Genomic DNA, 15,653 nt, shown 5'->3' with positions numbered 1-15,653 from the left:
ACTTCTCCAGCTTCCACCCTAAACACATTAAAGAAGCCATCCCCTACGGGCAAGCCCTCCGAATACACAGGATCTGCTCGGATAAGGAGGATCGTAACAGACACATCCAGATGCTGAAAGATGCCCTCATAAGAACAGGATATGGCGCTCGACTCATCGATCAACAGTTCCGACGCGTCACAGCGAAAAACCGCACCGACCTCCTCAGAAGACAAACACGGGACACGGTGGACAGAGTACCCTTCGTCGTCCAGTACTTCCCCAGAGCGGAGAAGCTACGGCATCTCCTCCGGAACCTTCAACATGTCATTGATGAAGACGAACATCTCGCCAAGGCCATCCCCACACCCCCACTTCTTGCCTTCAAACAACCGCGCAACCTCAAACAGACCATTGTCCGCAGCAAACTACCCAGCCTTCAGGAGACCAGTGACCACGACACCACACAACCCTGCCACAGCAACCTCTGCAAGATGTGCCGGATCATCAACACAGATGCCATCATCTCACGTGAGAACACCATCTACCAGGTACACGGTACCTACTCTTGCAACTCGGCCAACGTTGTCTACCTGTTACGCTGCAGGAAAGGATGTCCTGAGGCATGGTACATTGGGGAAACCATGCAGACGCTACGACAACGGATGAATGAACACCGCTCGACAATCACCAGGCAAGACTGTTCTCTTCCTGTGGGGGAGCACTTCAGCAGTCACGGGCATTCAGCCTCGGACCTTCAGGTAAGCGTTCTCCAAGTCGGCCTTCACAACACACGACAGCGCAGAGTCGCTGAGCAGAAACTGATAGCCAAGTTCCGCACACATGAGGACAGCCTAAACCGGGATGTTGGATTTATGTCACATTATCAGTAACCCCCACAGCTTGCCTCCTGGACTTGCAGGCTGTCCTGTCTGGAGACAATACACATCTCTTTAACCTGTGTTTAATGCTCCCTCCACCCACATTGTCTGTATCTTTAAGACCTGGCTGGTTGTAGGGATTCGCATTCTAATCAGTATTCTGTAACTTGATTTTGTGTCTCTGTGCCCTGTTTGAGTGCACATTTCCACTCCATCTGACGAAGGAGCAGCGCTCCGAAAGCTTATGGTATTTGCTACCAAATAAACCTGTTGGACTTTAACCTGGTGTTGCTAAAACTCTTACTGTGTTCACCCCAGTCCAACGCCGGCATCTCCACATCATAAGTGTTAATGCAGCAGTAGATGACTTGTAGTCATGGGTTTTAATTACATTCTTTACACTACTGGCATTTCTACTTCAGCTTTATTTGCAGAATTACATTGCTGTATTTCCTTGCAGGGGTTTTTGACTTTCATTTTTTGGCTGTTACATGGTTGCTTTTTGCTGTTAACCAGTATCTGAGGGGTTGTCAAGTTCCAGTAGTTTTATAGGGAGAATGGGACCCAAAACAATCTTGATTGGTCTTGGGCCTATAGCACAACCTATTGTGTTCAGACCCAAAAGCCTTCTCTCCGGTCCATTTGCAACTGCTTTGGCTTCCTCGGGCATCTCCCCAATCCATTTTCCTGTTCTTCCCTGTTGCTTTACACTCTTGCCTTAAAGTAATAACTGCGTTATTATTGAGTTTGCCAACTTTTCTATTTAATAAACATAAATTTCCATGAATATGCTGCAACTGCTGAGGTTAGTCTCCTATCACCGCTGCCAGGGTAAAGGATATTGCACAAGGGAAGGGAAAAAGCGAGAAGTTGTACTCCATGTTTGAACTTGTGTCTTAGTCGGAAAAGGGCTGTGGACTAGAGTCAGAATGAAGAACAAGGGAACAATCTTAAAGAGAGTATTCATCTCGATTATACAGATTGCCATTTTTAGTATGGAGTAAGACAAAATAGGTTAATATGTGGCTGAAGAAATGGCACAGGAGGAAGCTCTTCAAATTTCTGGGGTAGGAGGGATCAACAAAGATGGATAGAGTTTTGCTTCAACAAGCCTGGGGCCAATGTTCTTGCAGGGAGGTAAGCAAATGCTTTAATGGAGGGTTTAAACGGACTTAGCAGGATGAAATTGCATTACAAAGGAGCTAACAGGTATGTGATGTGCTGGAGAGACAAAACGGCATTAAAATAAAGACGAGTTAAGAAATAAGAGGGGCCGGGCTGAGAGGAGAGAAAATTTACAGGCAGATCGCAAATATAGGCAAGAACTTTAAAGCAGTGATAATGAGGTACTTTCAATTATCCTAATATCAACCTGGAAAATAATCATAAAGGATAAAGAGTTGGAGGGATCCTTCTTGATCAGTATGTTTCCAGAGCAATGAAGAAAGGAGCAGTAAGAATTCTAGTTCTGGAGAATGAAGTTGGACAAGTAGAGCATTGTTGAGTGGGACAATATTTGGGGAATAGTGATTATAATATCATTAAGTTTAGAATAGTTATTGTGTGTGAAAATACTTAACTGGAGGAGGGCTAATTTTAATGAGTTGCAAAGGGATGTGGCCCACGTGGATTGGAATTAGAAGTTGGTAGGCAAAACAGTAATTGAACAAGGGGAGGCTTTAAAAGAGGAAACGGGTTGGGTTGCAGATTAGATACATTCCCACAAGGGGGAAAGGAATAGCATCCAAATCTGATGCTCCCATGATGACTAAAGATTTAGAGGTTGAAACAAAATGAAAAGATAAGCTCTATGGTAAATGTCAGGTTCATAATTCAGCAGAGAGTCATGCTGAATATAAAACGTGAAGGAAGAACTGAGAAAGGAACTGATAGGAGCAGACAGAGTGTATGAGTGTATAGAGTAGCAGGTAACAAAAAAATTCCGAAGTCTTTTATAAACATGTAAACAGCAACAAAGTAGTCAAAGGAAGGGTAGAGTTGATGATGGACTAAAAAAGAAATTTTGTGGAGGCAGAGAACATAGCTGAGCTACCAAATGAGCATTTTGCATATGTCTTTGCCACAGAAGATGATACTGCCAATGTCACAGTAAAAGAGGATGAAATACAGCATCCGGGTAGGATTAGACAGATAAAGGGGAGAGACCTAAGAGGTTAGCGGTACTCAAATTTGAAAAGTCACCTGGTTTGGATGGGACGCTTCTGAGGATACTGATGGAAGTAATGGTAATGGAAACTGTGGAGGCTCTGTTCACAATCTCCACGACACACGACACCGCAGGGTCGCTGAGCAGAGACTGATAGCCAAGTTCCGCACACATGAGGTCGGCCTCAACCGGGATCTTGGGTTCATGTCACACTATCTGTAACCCCCACGACTTGCCTGGGCTTGCAAAATCTCACTAACTGTCCTGTCTGGAGACAATACACATCTCTTTAACCTGTGCTTAATGCTCTCTCCACTCACATTGTCTGTACCTTTAAGACTTGATTAGCTGTATTAGCATTGATTAGCATTCCAATCATTATTCTGTAAATTGAGTTTGTGTCTCTGTATGCCCCGTTTGTGAGCACATCTCCCACTCCACCTGACGAAGGGGCAGTGCTCCGAAAGCTAGTGGCATTTGCTACCAAATAAACCTGTTCAAAAAAAGCTAGTCAGAACATTAAATCCAGCTTCTGCAGGTTAGTCAGCTTAATGTTGGTGAAGGGTTGGGGGAACTTGTAAACACAATAATCTGGAACAAAATGAATGGTTCCTTCATAAAATATGGGTTAATAAATGAAAAGCAGCACTGACGTCTTATAGGCAAATCTAGTTTGAACGCTTTGATCGAGTTCTTTGATGAAGTAATGGAGAAGGTCGATAAAGTAATGGGGTTGATAGTGTTGATATGGACATTCAAAAGACATTTGACAAAGTGCAAAAAAAGACTTGTTCACAAAATTGAAGGAAGAGGCATTAAAGAGATAGTCGCTGTGTGGATATGAAATTGGATAAGGGACAATAAGTAGAGAGCAGTGGTGAATGGTTGTTTTTGAAACTGGATAGCAATGTACAATTGTGTGCCCCAGGGTTCAGTGCTGGAATCACTCCTTTTAGAGGCTAACAGCAAGGATTTATCTACCACTTAGGCTCCACATGGAGTACTGCTGCCAACTCTGGGAATCATATTATAAGAATGATATTAATGTCTTTGAGAGCAAATAGACGATGTTTACCAGAATGATGTAGGGGATCAAATACGACAATTGCATTAATACACTAAGGAAATTGGGGTTGTTCTACTTGGAACAGAGAGGTTTAAAGGAGAAATGAGAGAGGTGTTCAAAATCATTAAGTGTAGATGACCAGTGGACACAGGTTTAAGGTAGTTAGCAAAAGAAATAGAAGTGCTTTATGAAAAAAGAATTGATGCAGCAGGTTTTTATGATCAGAATGCATTGCTTGAAAGGATAGCGGCAGATTCAAAGATGAGCTGGATTTTTCCACAGCAGCAAACAAATGGCATCAACCATGCATTCCTCTTGGACACAAACTTGCTGTGGACTTTTACACTGGGACTCCCAGTCAGTCAACTATTAAAAAATGCAGTACCCTCGACAGGGACAATCTGGGAGCTGTGTGAACAGAACAAGTAATGGTGATCTTGTTAATCAATCAGGCTGAAGAAGCAGTAATGAGCACGACAAAGTCTGAACCAGGAAGTGAGAGTTAGAGTAGGAAATTCAATCTTGAATCAAAGCGCAAAGTGAAAGAAAAAGATGGAAAGAATAATTGGATTAAGAGAGAGAAAAGGGGATAAAATGAAAAAGCAACATTTTTTTTACATCTCCAAGTACTAAAATCTGAAGGCATGCGACTTCCCATTTGCTAATATTCAGTGATGATCATAATTCAGGCTTAGCACACCATTAAAAATACACCTACACTAGAAGGGACAAGCTTTACTATTTCCTGGCAAGTTTAGTTTTTGTATTGGGTAAGTACAATAATTTCACAGCATTCCATTTTTTAATGCTGAGTCATATGTCAGGATATTGGTATCACCTAGCTTCTCGAGGCACAGGATATCTCAGCAGGAACTTCCTAAGATAACGTTTGATTATGCATGTGCAGAATCACAGAATTGTTGCAGCACAGGAGACCCTGAGGCCAGTTGTGTCAGCCTCGCCAAGTGAATCTAGTGCCATTCCCCTGCCTTCTCCCCAAAACTCCACATATTTTTCCTCTTCAGATAATTATGCAATTCCCTCTTAACTGCCCCGATTGAACCTACCTCCACCACACTCTCAGGCATTCCAAATCTTAACCACTCACTGTGTGAACCTCTCCTCGTGTCTCTGTTGCTTCTTCTGCCAATTACCTTGAATCTGTGTACTCTTGCCCTCCATCCTTCTACTAATGGGAACAGTTTGTTCCTCACCACACTATCCAGACCCCTTTTGATTTTGAATACTTCAATCAGATCTGCTCACAACCTTCTCGTCTCCAAAGAACAGTTTCAACTTCTCCAATCTATCTATTTACATAACATAAGTTCCTCATCCCTGGAATCATGCTGAATCTTTTCTGCATTCACTCTAATACCTTCAGATCTTTCCTAAATAAGGTATCCCAAACTGGATAGAATACGACAGTGAGGCTGAACCAGTGTTTTATACAAGTTCCACATATCCTCCTTGCCCTTGTACTCTATACCCCTTTTAATAATGCTTAGGATACTTTATGATATACTATTGCCAAGTTTGCAGATTACACAAAAATAGGTGGGAAGGCAAGAGGTGAGGATGATGCAAGGAGTTTACAGAGGGATATAGACAGATTGAGTGAGTGGGCAATAGCTTGGCAGATGGAATATAATGTAGGTAAGTGTGAATTTATGCACTTTGGTAGGAAGAATAAAGTAGTTGAATGTTATCTAAATGGAGAAAGACTGCAGAAAGTTGCAGCATAGGGATTTGGGGGTCCTTGGGCATAAATCACAAAAAGCTATCATACAAGTTCAGCAAGTAATAGGGAAGGCAAGTGAAATATTGGCCTTTATTTCAAAGGGAATGGAGAATAAAAATAGGGAAGTCTTGCTAAAACTATACAAGGCACTAGTTAAATCACACATGGAAGACTGTGAATAGCTTTGGTCCCCTTATCCAAGAAAAGATATACTGGCATTGGAGGCACTCCAGGAAACGTTCACTAAGTTGATCCCAGGAATGGAGGGATGTTCTTATGAGGAGAGGTTAAGTAGGTGTGAGACTCCATGCAATTAAATAGGCCACTGATATGTACAATTTAGGTTCACATCACGGTTTATTCGCATTTGGAAGTGAACAAACTTGTTAGTGATAGGCAGCATGGTTTTGTGCAGGGAAGGTCATGTCTCACTAAATAGATTGAATATTTTGAAGAGGTGACAAGAATGATTGATGAGGGGAAGGTGGTGCATGTTGTCTACATGGATTTTAGTAAGGCATTTGACAAGGTCCCTCATGACAGGCTGATACAAAAGGTAAAGTCTCATGGGATCCGGGATGTGCTGGCTAGAAATCATAGAAACCCTACAGTACAGAAAGAGGCCATTCGGCCCATCGAGTCTGCACCAACCACAATCCCACCCAGGCCCTACCCCAACATCCCTACATATTTACCCACTAATCCCTCTAACCTACGCATCTCAGGACACTAAGGGCAATTTTTAGCATGACCAATCAACCTAACCCGCACATCTTTGGACTGTGGGAGGCTAGATGGATACAGATGGACTGTGGGAGGCTAGATGGATACAGAACTGGCTTAGTCATAAAAGTCAAGTGTGGCTTTTGCTACCAAATAAACCTGTTGGACTTTAACCTGGTGTTGTTAAACTTCTTACTTAGTCATAAAAGACAGAGAGTAGCAGTGGAAGGGTGCTTTTCAGAATGGAAATCAGTAACTAGTCGTGTTCCACAGGAATCAGTGCTGGGATCTTTTTTGTTTGTAATATATATAAATGATCTGGAGGAAAATGTAGGTGGTCTGATTAGTAAGTTTGCATGTGACACAAAAATTGGTGGCATTGCAGATAGTGACAAGGATTGTCAAAGGACATAGCAGGATATAGCTAGATTGCAGACTTGGGCAGATAAATGGCAGATGGAGCTTAATTCGGACAAATGTGAGGTGATGCATTTTGGAAGATCAAATTCAGGTGCAAAAATGGCAGAACCCCTCGGAGCATTGACATACAGAGCGATCTGGGCGTAAAGGTCCATGGATCCCTGAAAGTGGCAACACAGGTGGATAAAGTGGTCAAGAAGGCATACAGCATGCTTTCCTTCATCGGCTGGGGCATCGAGTACAAAGGTTGGCAAGTTATGTTACAACTGTATAAAACTTTAGTTAGGCCACATTTGGAACATTGCATGCAGTTCTGGTTGCCACACTATTACAGGACATGGATGCTTTGGAGAGGATGCAAAGAAGGTTTATCAGGATATTGCCTGGTCTGGAGGGTTTTAAGTATGAGGAGAGGTTAGAACATAAAACATAGAACATTACAGCGCAGTACAGGCCCTTCGGCCCTCGATGTTGCACCGACCAGTGAAACCAATCTAAAGCCCATCTAACCTACACTATTCCAATATCATCCATATGTTTATCCAGTGACCATTTAAATGCCCTTAATGTTGGCGAGTCCACTACTGTTGCAGGCAGGGCATTCCACGTCCTTACTACTCTGAGTAAAGAACTTACCTCTGACTTCTGTCCTATATCTATCACCTCTCAATTTAAAGCTATGTCCCCTCGTGCTAACCATCACCATCCAAGGAAAAGGGCTCTCACTGTCCACCCTATCTAATCCTCTGATCATCTTGTATGCCTCTATTAAGTCACCTCTTAACCTTCTTCTCTCTAACGAAAACAACCTCAAGCCCCTCAGCCTTTCCTCATAAGACCTTCCCACCATACCAGGCAACATCCTGGTAAATCTCCTTTGCACCCTTTCCAATGCTTCCACATCCTTCCTATAATGCGGCGACCAGAACTGTATGCAATACTCCAAGTGCGGCCGCACCAGAGTTTTGTACAGTTGCAACATGACCTCATGGCTCCGAAACTCAATCCCTCTACCAATAAAAGCTAACACATCGTATGCCTTCTTAACAACCCTATCAACCTGGGTGCCAACTTTCAGGGATCTATGCACATGGACACCGAGATCTCTCTGCTCATCCACACTACCAAGTATCTTACCATTAGCCCCGTACTCTGTATTCCTGTTACTCCTTCCAAAGTGAATCACCTCACACTTTTCTGCATTAAACTCCATTTGCCACCTCTCAGCCCAGCTCTGCAGCTTATCTATGTCCCTCTGTAACCTGTAACAACCTTCCGCACTGTCCACAACTCCTCCGACTTTAGTGTCATCTGCAAATTTACTAACCCATCCTTCTACGCCCTCATCCCGGTCATTTATAAAAATGACAAACAGCAGTGGCCCCAAAACAGATCCTTGCGGTACACCACTAGTAGCTGAACTCCAGGATGAACATTTCCCATCAACCACCACCCTCTGTCTTCTTATAGCTAGCCAATTTCTGATCCAAACTGCTAAATCACCCTCAATCCCATGCCTCCGTATCTTCTGTAATAGCTTACCGTGGGGAACCTTATCAAACGCTTTACTGAAATCCATATACACCACATCAACTGCTTTACCCTCATCCACCTCTTTGGTCACCTTCTCAAAGAACTCAATAAGGTTTGTGAGGCACGACCTACCCTTCACAAAACCGTGTTGACTATCCCTAATCAAATTATTCCTTTCTAGATGCTTATAAATCCTATCTCTTATAATCCTTTCCAAAACTTTGCCCACAACAGAAGTAAGGCTCACTGGTCTATAATTACCAGCGTTGTCTCTACTCCCCTTCTTGAACAAGGGGACGACATTTGCTATCCTCCAGTCTTCTGGCACTATTCCTGTAGACAATGACGACATAAAGGTCAAAGCTAAAGGCTCTGCAATCTCCTCCCTAGCCTCCCAGAGAATCCTAGGATAAATCCCATCCGGCCCAGGGGACTTATCTGTTTTCACACTTTCCAGAATTGCTAACACCTCCTCCTTATGAACCTCAATCCCGTCTAGTCTAATAGCCTGTATCTCAGTATTCTCTTCGACAACATTGTCTTTTTCCTGTGTGAATACTGACGAAAAATATTCATTTCGCGCCTCTCCTATCTCTTCGGACTCCACGCACAACTTCCCACTACTGTCCTTGACTGGCCCTAATCTTACCCTCGTCATTCTTTTATTCCTGACATACCTATAGAAAGCTTTAGGGTTTTCCTTGATCCTACCTGCCAAAGACTTCTCATGTCCCCTCCTGGCTCTTCTTAGATCTCTCTTTAGGTCCTTCCTGGCTAACTTGTAACTCTCAAGCGCCCTAACTGAGCCTTCACGTCTCATCTTTACATAAGTCTTCTTCTTCCTCTTCACAAGAGATTCAACTTCTTTAGTAAACCACGGTTCCCTCGCTCGACCACTTCCTCCCTGCCTGACAGGTACAGACTTATCAAGGACACGCAGTAGCTGTTCCTTGAACAAGCTCCACATTTCAATTGTGCCCATCCCCTGCAGTTTCCTTCCACATCCAATGCATCCTAAATCTTGCCTAATCGCATCATAATTTCCTTTCCCCCAGCTATAACTCTTGCCCTGCGGTATATACCTATCCCTTTCCATCGCTAAAATAAACGTAACCGAAAGGTTGGATGAACTCGGATTGTTTTCACTGGAAAGACAGAGGCTGAGGGGCGACCTGATAGAGGTCTACAAAATTATGAGAGACTTGGACAGGGTGAATAGTCAGAGGCTTTTTCCCAGGGTGTGAGGGTCGACTACAAGAGGGCACGGGTTTATAGTGAGAGGTAGTAAATTTAGGGGCAATGGGTGTGGAATGTACTGCCAGTGGAGGTGGTGCAAGCAGGCACATTAGCAACGTTCAAGGTGTATCTTGATAGACACATGAACAGGAGGCGAATAGAGGGATAGAAACCACGTATCGGCGCAGGCTTGGGGGTCGAAGGGCCTGTTCCTGTGCCGTATGTTCTTTATTCTTTTTGTTTTTGAAAGGCCAATTTGCGAAACTTTTGGACAACCACCGTTGTGGAGCAGTGCCCCGGGAATGATCAAAGCTTTTGCCAGGGAAATGGAAAAGGTCTCTCAGGGGATTACGGGCAGGAAAGTGGAACTAAGGTCGAAGATCAGCCATGATCATACTGAATGGCGGAACAGGTTCAAGGGGCCACATGGTCCACTCCTGCTCTTATTTCATAGAAACCCTACAGTGCAGAAAGAGGCCACTTGGCCCATCGAGTCTGCACCGACCACAATCCCACCCAGGCCCTACCCCCATATCCCTACATATTTACCCATTAATCCCTCTAACCTACGCATCTCAGGACACTAAGGGGCAATTTTTAGCATGGCCAATCAACCTAACCCGTACATCTTTGGACTGTGCGAGGAAACCGGAGCACCCGGAGGAAACCCATGCAGACATGAGGGGGATGTGCAAACTCCACACAGACAGTGACCCAAGCCGGGAATCTAACCCAGGTCCCTGGAGCTGTGAAGCAGCAGTGCTAACCATTGTGCTACCGTACCATTTCTTATGCAAAAAAGGGAGAAGCTCAGTTACTGGAACATCGGTCCACGTGCCCCACACAAAAAAATAAAAACACTCTGTGAACTGAGCAGACAACTAACTTCATAGAAAATATATGTATAAATGAACTGTAACTAAGCTAAAAGCCCATGGTCACTTTAGATTGCATTCAATGCTGTAACATCAAAGACTATAAAGCTAAAAGCTGGAATTTTGGAAGAAAGCTGCAGTAACAGACATTCTTCAGCATATTATTGGCATTAGTCATAAAACCATCATGGCTAGATGCAGCATTAAAGCACGACAAAAAGGCAAGCCAAAAAGAATAGGCTTTTTTCTTTACCCTTTTTTGTAAATAGTGAAAAACATGATAAATTTATGTTAATATGCAACATTTCACATGCAAAATGTACTGTTTTCTCCTCATGCTTACCTCTTTGCTCGGATTCATTGGCTTTGTAAAGATGGTTTTCCAGTACGACCACACAAACATGATGAAAAGCAAATGATAAAATACAAGGCAGACAACTAGAAGAAACAATAGAAAAACAAACATGTTTAATAAAATATATGTCCAGATGATTAAGCAGGTTTTTAAGTTTTATCTTTTTAATTTAAATTCTTCTAAAGGTTCAAGATTAATTCTGGTGTTCTGATGATAAATAAAAAACATCAATGTTCTAACAATGCATATTCAGGCACTTATGCATTGAAGATTAAGTTTACAGATTTTAAAAAATCAAGTTAGATTACAGGCCCATGCATTCTTGTCATTTCTAAAGCCCGTTCTGAATTTTTAATTTCCAATTAGTCAATGTGAGACCACAATTCTTGTAAACATACTAAGACTTTTAATATCAAGATGCTTTCCCATCAGTGTTAGAATTTTATTTCACTCCAGCTGTCTAAGGAGATGATATACTCTTATATTTACACCTGAGACCCAATATTTTATGCAAACATATAGATGAATGAGTTAGCTACCCAGCTCATCGAGCCTGCCCCGCCATTTAATAACATTATGGCTGATCTGATAGTAACCTCAAATCTGCATCCTGTCTACCCCCGATAACCTATCACCTTCCCAAGAATCCATCCATTCTGCTCTAAAAATATTCAAAAACACTTGTACCCTGCTTCCGCTGCCTTTTCAGGAAGAGAGTTCCTACTAGAGTACCTACTTCTGTATTCAATCCCCCTCGCAATAAATGATAACATTCTATTAGCTTTCTTTATTAATTAGTGTACCTGCATTCTACACTTTCATGCATTAGGGCACCCAGATCCTGCTGCATCTCAGAGCTCTACAATCTCTCACCAGATAATGGGGGCAATCTAGAGCCCACTCCCGCCGTCTGTGCGAATGCCGGTGTGGGTTCAAGGTCCAGAAGTCCCCTCGCCGGCAACGTCATCAGGTTCACATCCATAATGGGCGTGAACCTGATTTACATGGAATGAAATAGATTTGAATATAAATAACCACCCGCCCCTGGGGACGTAAAAGTAAGTATAGCCCCTGGGGGAGAGGGACATGGCCAGGCAGTGCCCCCTGGCACATGCTGACACTGCCAGAGCTGGCAATGCCAACCTGTGCCAGGGGGCAGTGCCAGGGGACGACACCACTGGGAACCTCATGGGGTGGGGTTGAGACATTCATATGTGGAGGTGGGCCGGAGTGGACAGGGGGGAAGGGGCCGGTGACCGGGAGAGTGTGTGCGTGCATGCGTGTCTGTGCGTGCATTTATGTGAGTCTGTGTGTGTGTGTGTGTTTGTTTGTGTGTTTGTTTGTGTGTTTGTGTGTGTGTGTATAACAGCCAGGTTTTCTCACTGGAAACAACACTGCCAGTTTTTGATAAGATTTCGCCCAATATGCTTCTTTTTTATTCTTTCTGTATTGTCTCTGTTCATCTTGTATGAACAGCTTGTTTTGAATTGCTGTCAATTTGCCAACAATAACAATTGTATTTATGTAGCACCTACACACATATAGAATGTCCCAAGGTGCTTCACAGGAACATTATAAAGCAAAATTTGACACTGAGCTACATAAGGCAATAATGGGGCAGATGACGAAAAGCTTTTTCAGGAGTGCCTTACAGGAGGAAAGAGAGGTGGAGAGTCTGAGGAAGGAAATTTGAGAGCTTAGGGCCTAGGCAGCCGAAAGCACAGCAGCAATGATGGAGCAATGGAAAATCGAGGTGCTCAAGAGGCCGGAATTGGAAGAGGACAATATATATTGGAGGGTTGTGGAGCTGGAAGCAATTAGAGAATGGGAGGGACAAGCAGGGCCCTGGAATAATTTGAAATCAAAGATGAGTATATGAACATTGAAGTATTGCTTAAACCTGGAGCCAATGTAGGTCAGCGAGCACAAGGGTGATGGGTGGACATAATTTGATGCAGGTGAGGACAGGGGCAGCAGGGTCTGAGATGACTTCAGGTTTACAGAGCTTAGAATATGGGAGGCTGGCAAGGAGCAAGTTAGAATAGTCAAACTAGAGATGACAAAGACATGAATGAGAGTCTCAACAGCAGATCAATGTCCAGAATTGTTTTTTACCAGCAGTTGTAACACTTCCTTCAGCAGAAATTTCTAGATGCTTCTGGATTTCAGTTTTATTGGACTGGATTTCAGCTTTATTGTTTCCGACCATGCTTGCTACAACATGTTACAGATTTAATAATTCTTTCACATGTACAAAATTCAATGTCACAATTAATTCTCAAAGGCAATATCAATGGATTGCAAAGCAAGACAAATGCACATCATATTATAAGTTTATTATTATTTTCAATTCTATGGCCATATATGGCAAATCAACACAAGGCAAAATTGCCAAACTGTGAAAACTTTGTGAGAGAGACTTACAGGTGAAAGAAAGAGGACAAAATACAACATTCAGTATTCTGATCAACACTATTGGATCACACCTGAGTTTACTACACCAGTTACTGTGGACCTGTACAAATTAAAGTGGCATTATCAGAAAATAATTTTACCCAAACTAAAATCACCATCTTTTATGGTACTTGGTGGGTAAATATGTTCTCACTGAGAGATCTTCACTGTTTTTGTCCCTCAGTTTCTGCACCAAGCAACTTCTTAGCCCTGGAAATGTGAACCTCCATGTCAATTCATCATGCTCTCTCTCCCTTGACTTCCAGACGAACATAAGAACCAGGAGAAGGAATAGATTATATGGTCCATTGAGCCACTCCTCATATCCCTCCATTCCCTGAGAGGCCACAAATTTGTCTATCTGAGCATTAAATATGTTCCATTATGGAACATTCACAACCTCGGGGGTAGTGAATACCAAAGCATTGCTTTGAACAAATTTCCTCTCAGCTCAGTCCTAAATGATTATGCTGTTATCCTGAGACTGTGTCCCAGTGTTTCTGATTGACAGCCAGGAGGAACAACCTCTCACTATCTATCCTGTCAAGCTGCTTCAGAATGTTGTATATCTGATCCTCCCTTAATCCTCCATCTAAACACTGCAACTCCATTCCCTTGACTTTGCCATCTCATGTACCTTTGCTATACTAGCGTGTCAATCATAGATTTGAACACTTCCTTTTATGGCTTTCCAGCTGCATCCCACATCCCCTCTCAACCCTACTTCCTTCTGTGTCCCCTCCTGGAAAAATAAATCCCTCAATTCTCTTTTCATTGCATTTTCCCCACAGGTCCCCCAGTCCTGAACTTGTAACTTTCTCAAGTTTTTCTCCTATCATTCCACACACCCTTTTTGTGCTCTCTTTGCCCATAAGATCCACCTCCCTGTTCCCTTGACCTTATTACCATTCAACTATTGACCATGGAGTTTCCTTGCTGACTTCCCAATTAGTTGACACTGTTGATAATTCACTTTCCTCAGGTCCTATATAGTCATCCTTAATGACTCCAGCATTGTGTTTGGGACAGGGGTAGCAAAGCTATAGAGTGGCAACACTGCCACACACCCAGTGCTGCCAGAATTTCTAGACTCGGAACTTCAATTTATCCTGAACTTTGGCATTGTTTACCTCAATGCAAGAAGATTTCCACTCCATGCTATTTAGTGAGCCATGTCAACAAGAGTATAATAAATGTAATTACAAATTCACATAAATACTGAACAGCTCAAATCATCCCAGAGAATGGAGAGCCATGTGTACGTGTGTGTAGTAGTTGAGAAGGTGCTATAGAATGACTTAATTCAACAATGTTTTGGGTAGTTTAGAAATATTTCTGAGTAAGCATTAGAGAATTTGTAGACAGTGACATTGTGCTTCCAAAAGCCTTGCAAGTAGTACTGATTCCTTAAGGTAAGGATGCTTAAGAACCAAATAGGAATTAGCATGTTGCAGTTGAATAAGCACCTATGAGCTCAAATTGTTAATTAATTAATTAAGTAATAGAATTCAAAATATTAGTCCTGATTTTATCTGAAAATGTCTGGTGGGAATATGGCAGTTTTGAATTGATAACAATTTTGTTTCATAGAACATAGAACATTACAGCGCAGTACAGGCCTTTCGGCCCTCGATGTTGTGCCGACCAGTGCAACCAATCTAAAGCCCATCTAACCTACACTATTCCAATATCATCCATATGGTTATCCAATGACCCTTTAAATTCCCTTAATGTTGGCGAGTCCACTATTGCTGCAGGCAGGGCATTCCACGCCCTTACTACTCTCTGAGTGAAGAACCTACCTCTGACCTCTGTCCTATATCTATCACCCCTCAATTTAAAGCTATGTCCCCTCATGCTAGCTATCACCATCCGAGGAAAAGGGCTCTCATTATCCACCCTATCTAATCCTCTGATCATCTTGTATGCCTCTATTAAGTCACATCTTAACCTTCTTCTCTCTAACAAAAACAACCTCAAGTCCCTCAGCCTTTCCTCATAAGACCTTTCCACCATACCAGGCAACATCCTGGTAAATCTCCTCTGCACCCTTTCCAATGCATCCACATCCTTCCTATAATGCGGTGACCAGAACTGTACACAATACTCCAAGTGCGGCCGCACCAGAGTTTTGTACAGCTGCAACATGACCTCCTGGCTCCGAAACTCAATCCCTCTACCAATGAAAGCTAACACTCCGTACGCCTTCTTAACAACCCTATC

The 15,653-nt window shown here is 42.8% G+C and overlaps 1 protein-coding gene across 1 annotated transcript in view; it reads right to left on the bottom strand.

Moving 5' to 3' along the window:
• zdhhc2 (zDHHC palmitoyltransferase 2) overlaps window positions 1-15,653 on the bottom strand; it is a 129,046-nt gene that overhangs the window by 58,096 nt on the left and 55,297 nt on the right. The window contains exon 3 of the mRNA XM_078221462.1: window positions 10,965-11,059. Within this exon, the coding sequence (XP_078077588.1) occupies window positions 10,965-11,059 (95 nt within the window). The remainder of the gene's footprint in view (window positions 1-10,964; window positions 11,060-15,653) is intronic.

The sequence above is a fragment of the Mustelus asterias genome, chromosome 1, assembly GCF_964213995.1.
Source record: "Mustelus asterias chromosome 1, sMusAst1.hap1.1, whole genome shotgun sequence".
Lineage (NCBI taxonomy): Eukaryota > Metazoa > Chordata > Chondrichthyes > Carcharhiniformes > Triakidae > Mustelus > Mustelus asterias.
This window is presented reverse-complemented; position numbering and strand designations above follow the sequence as displayed.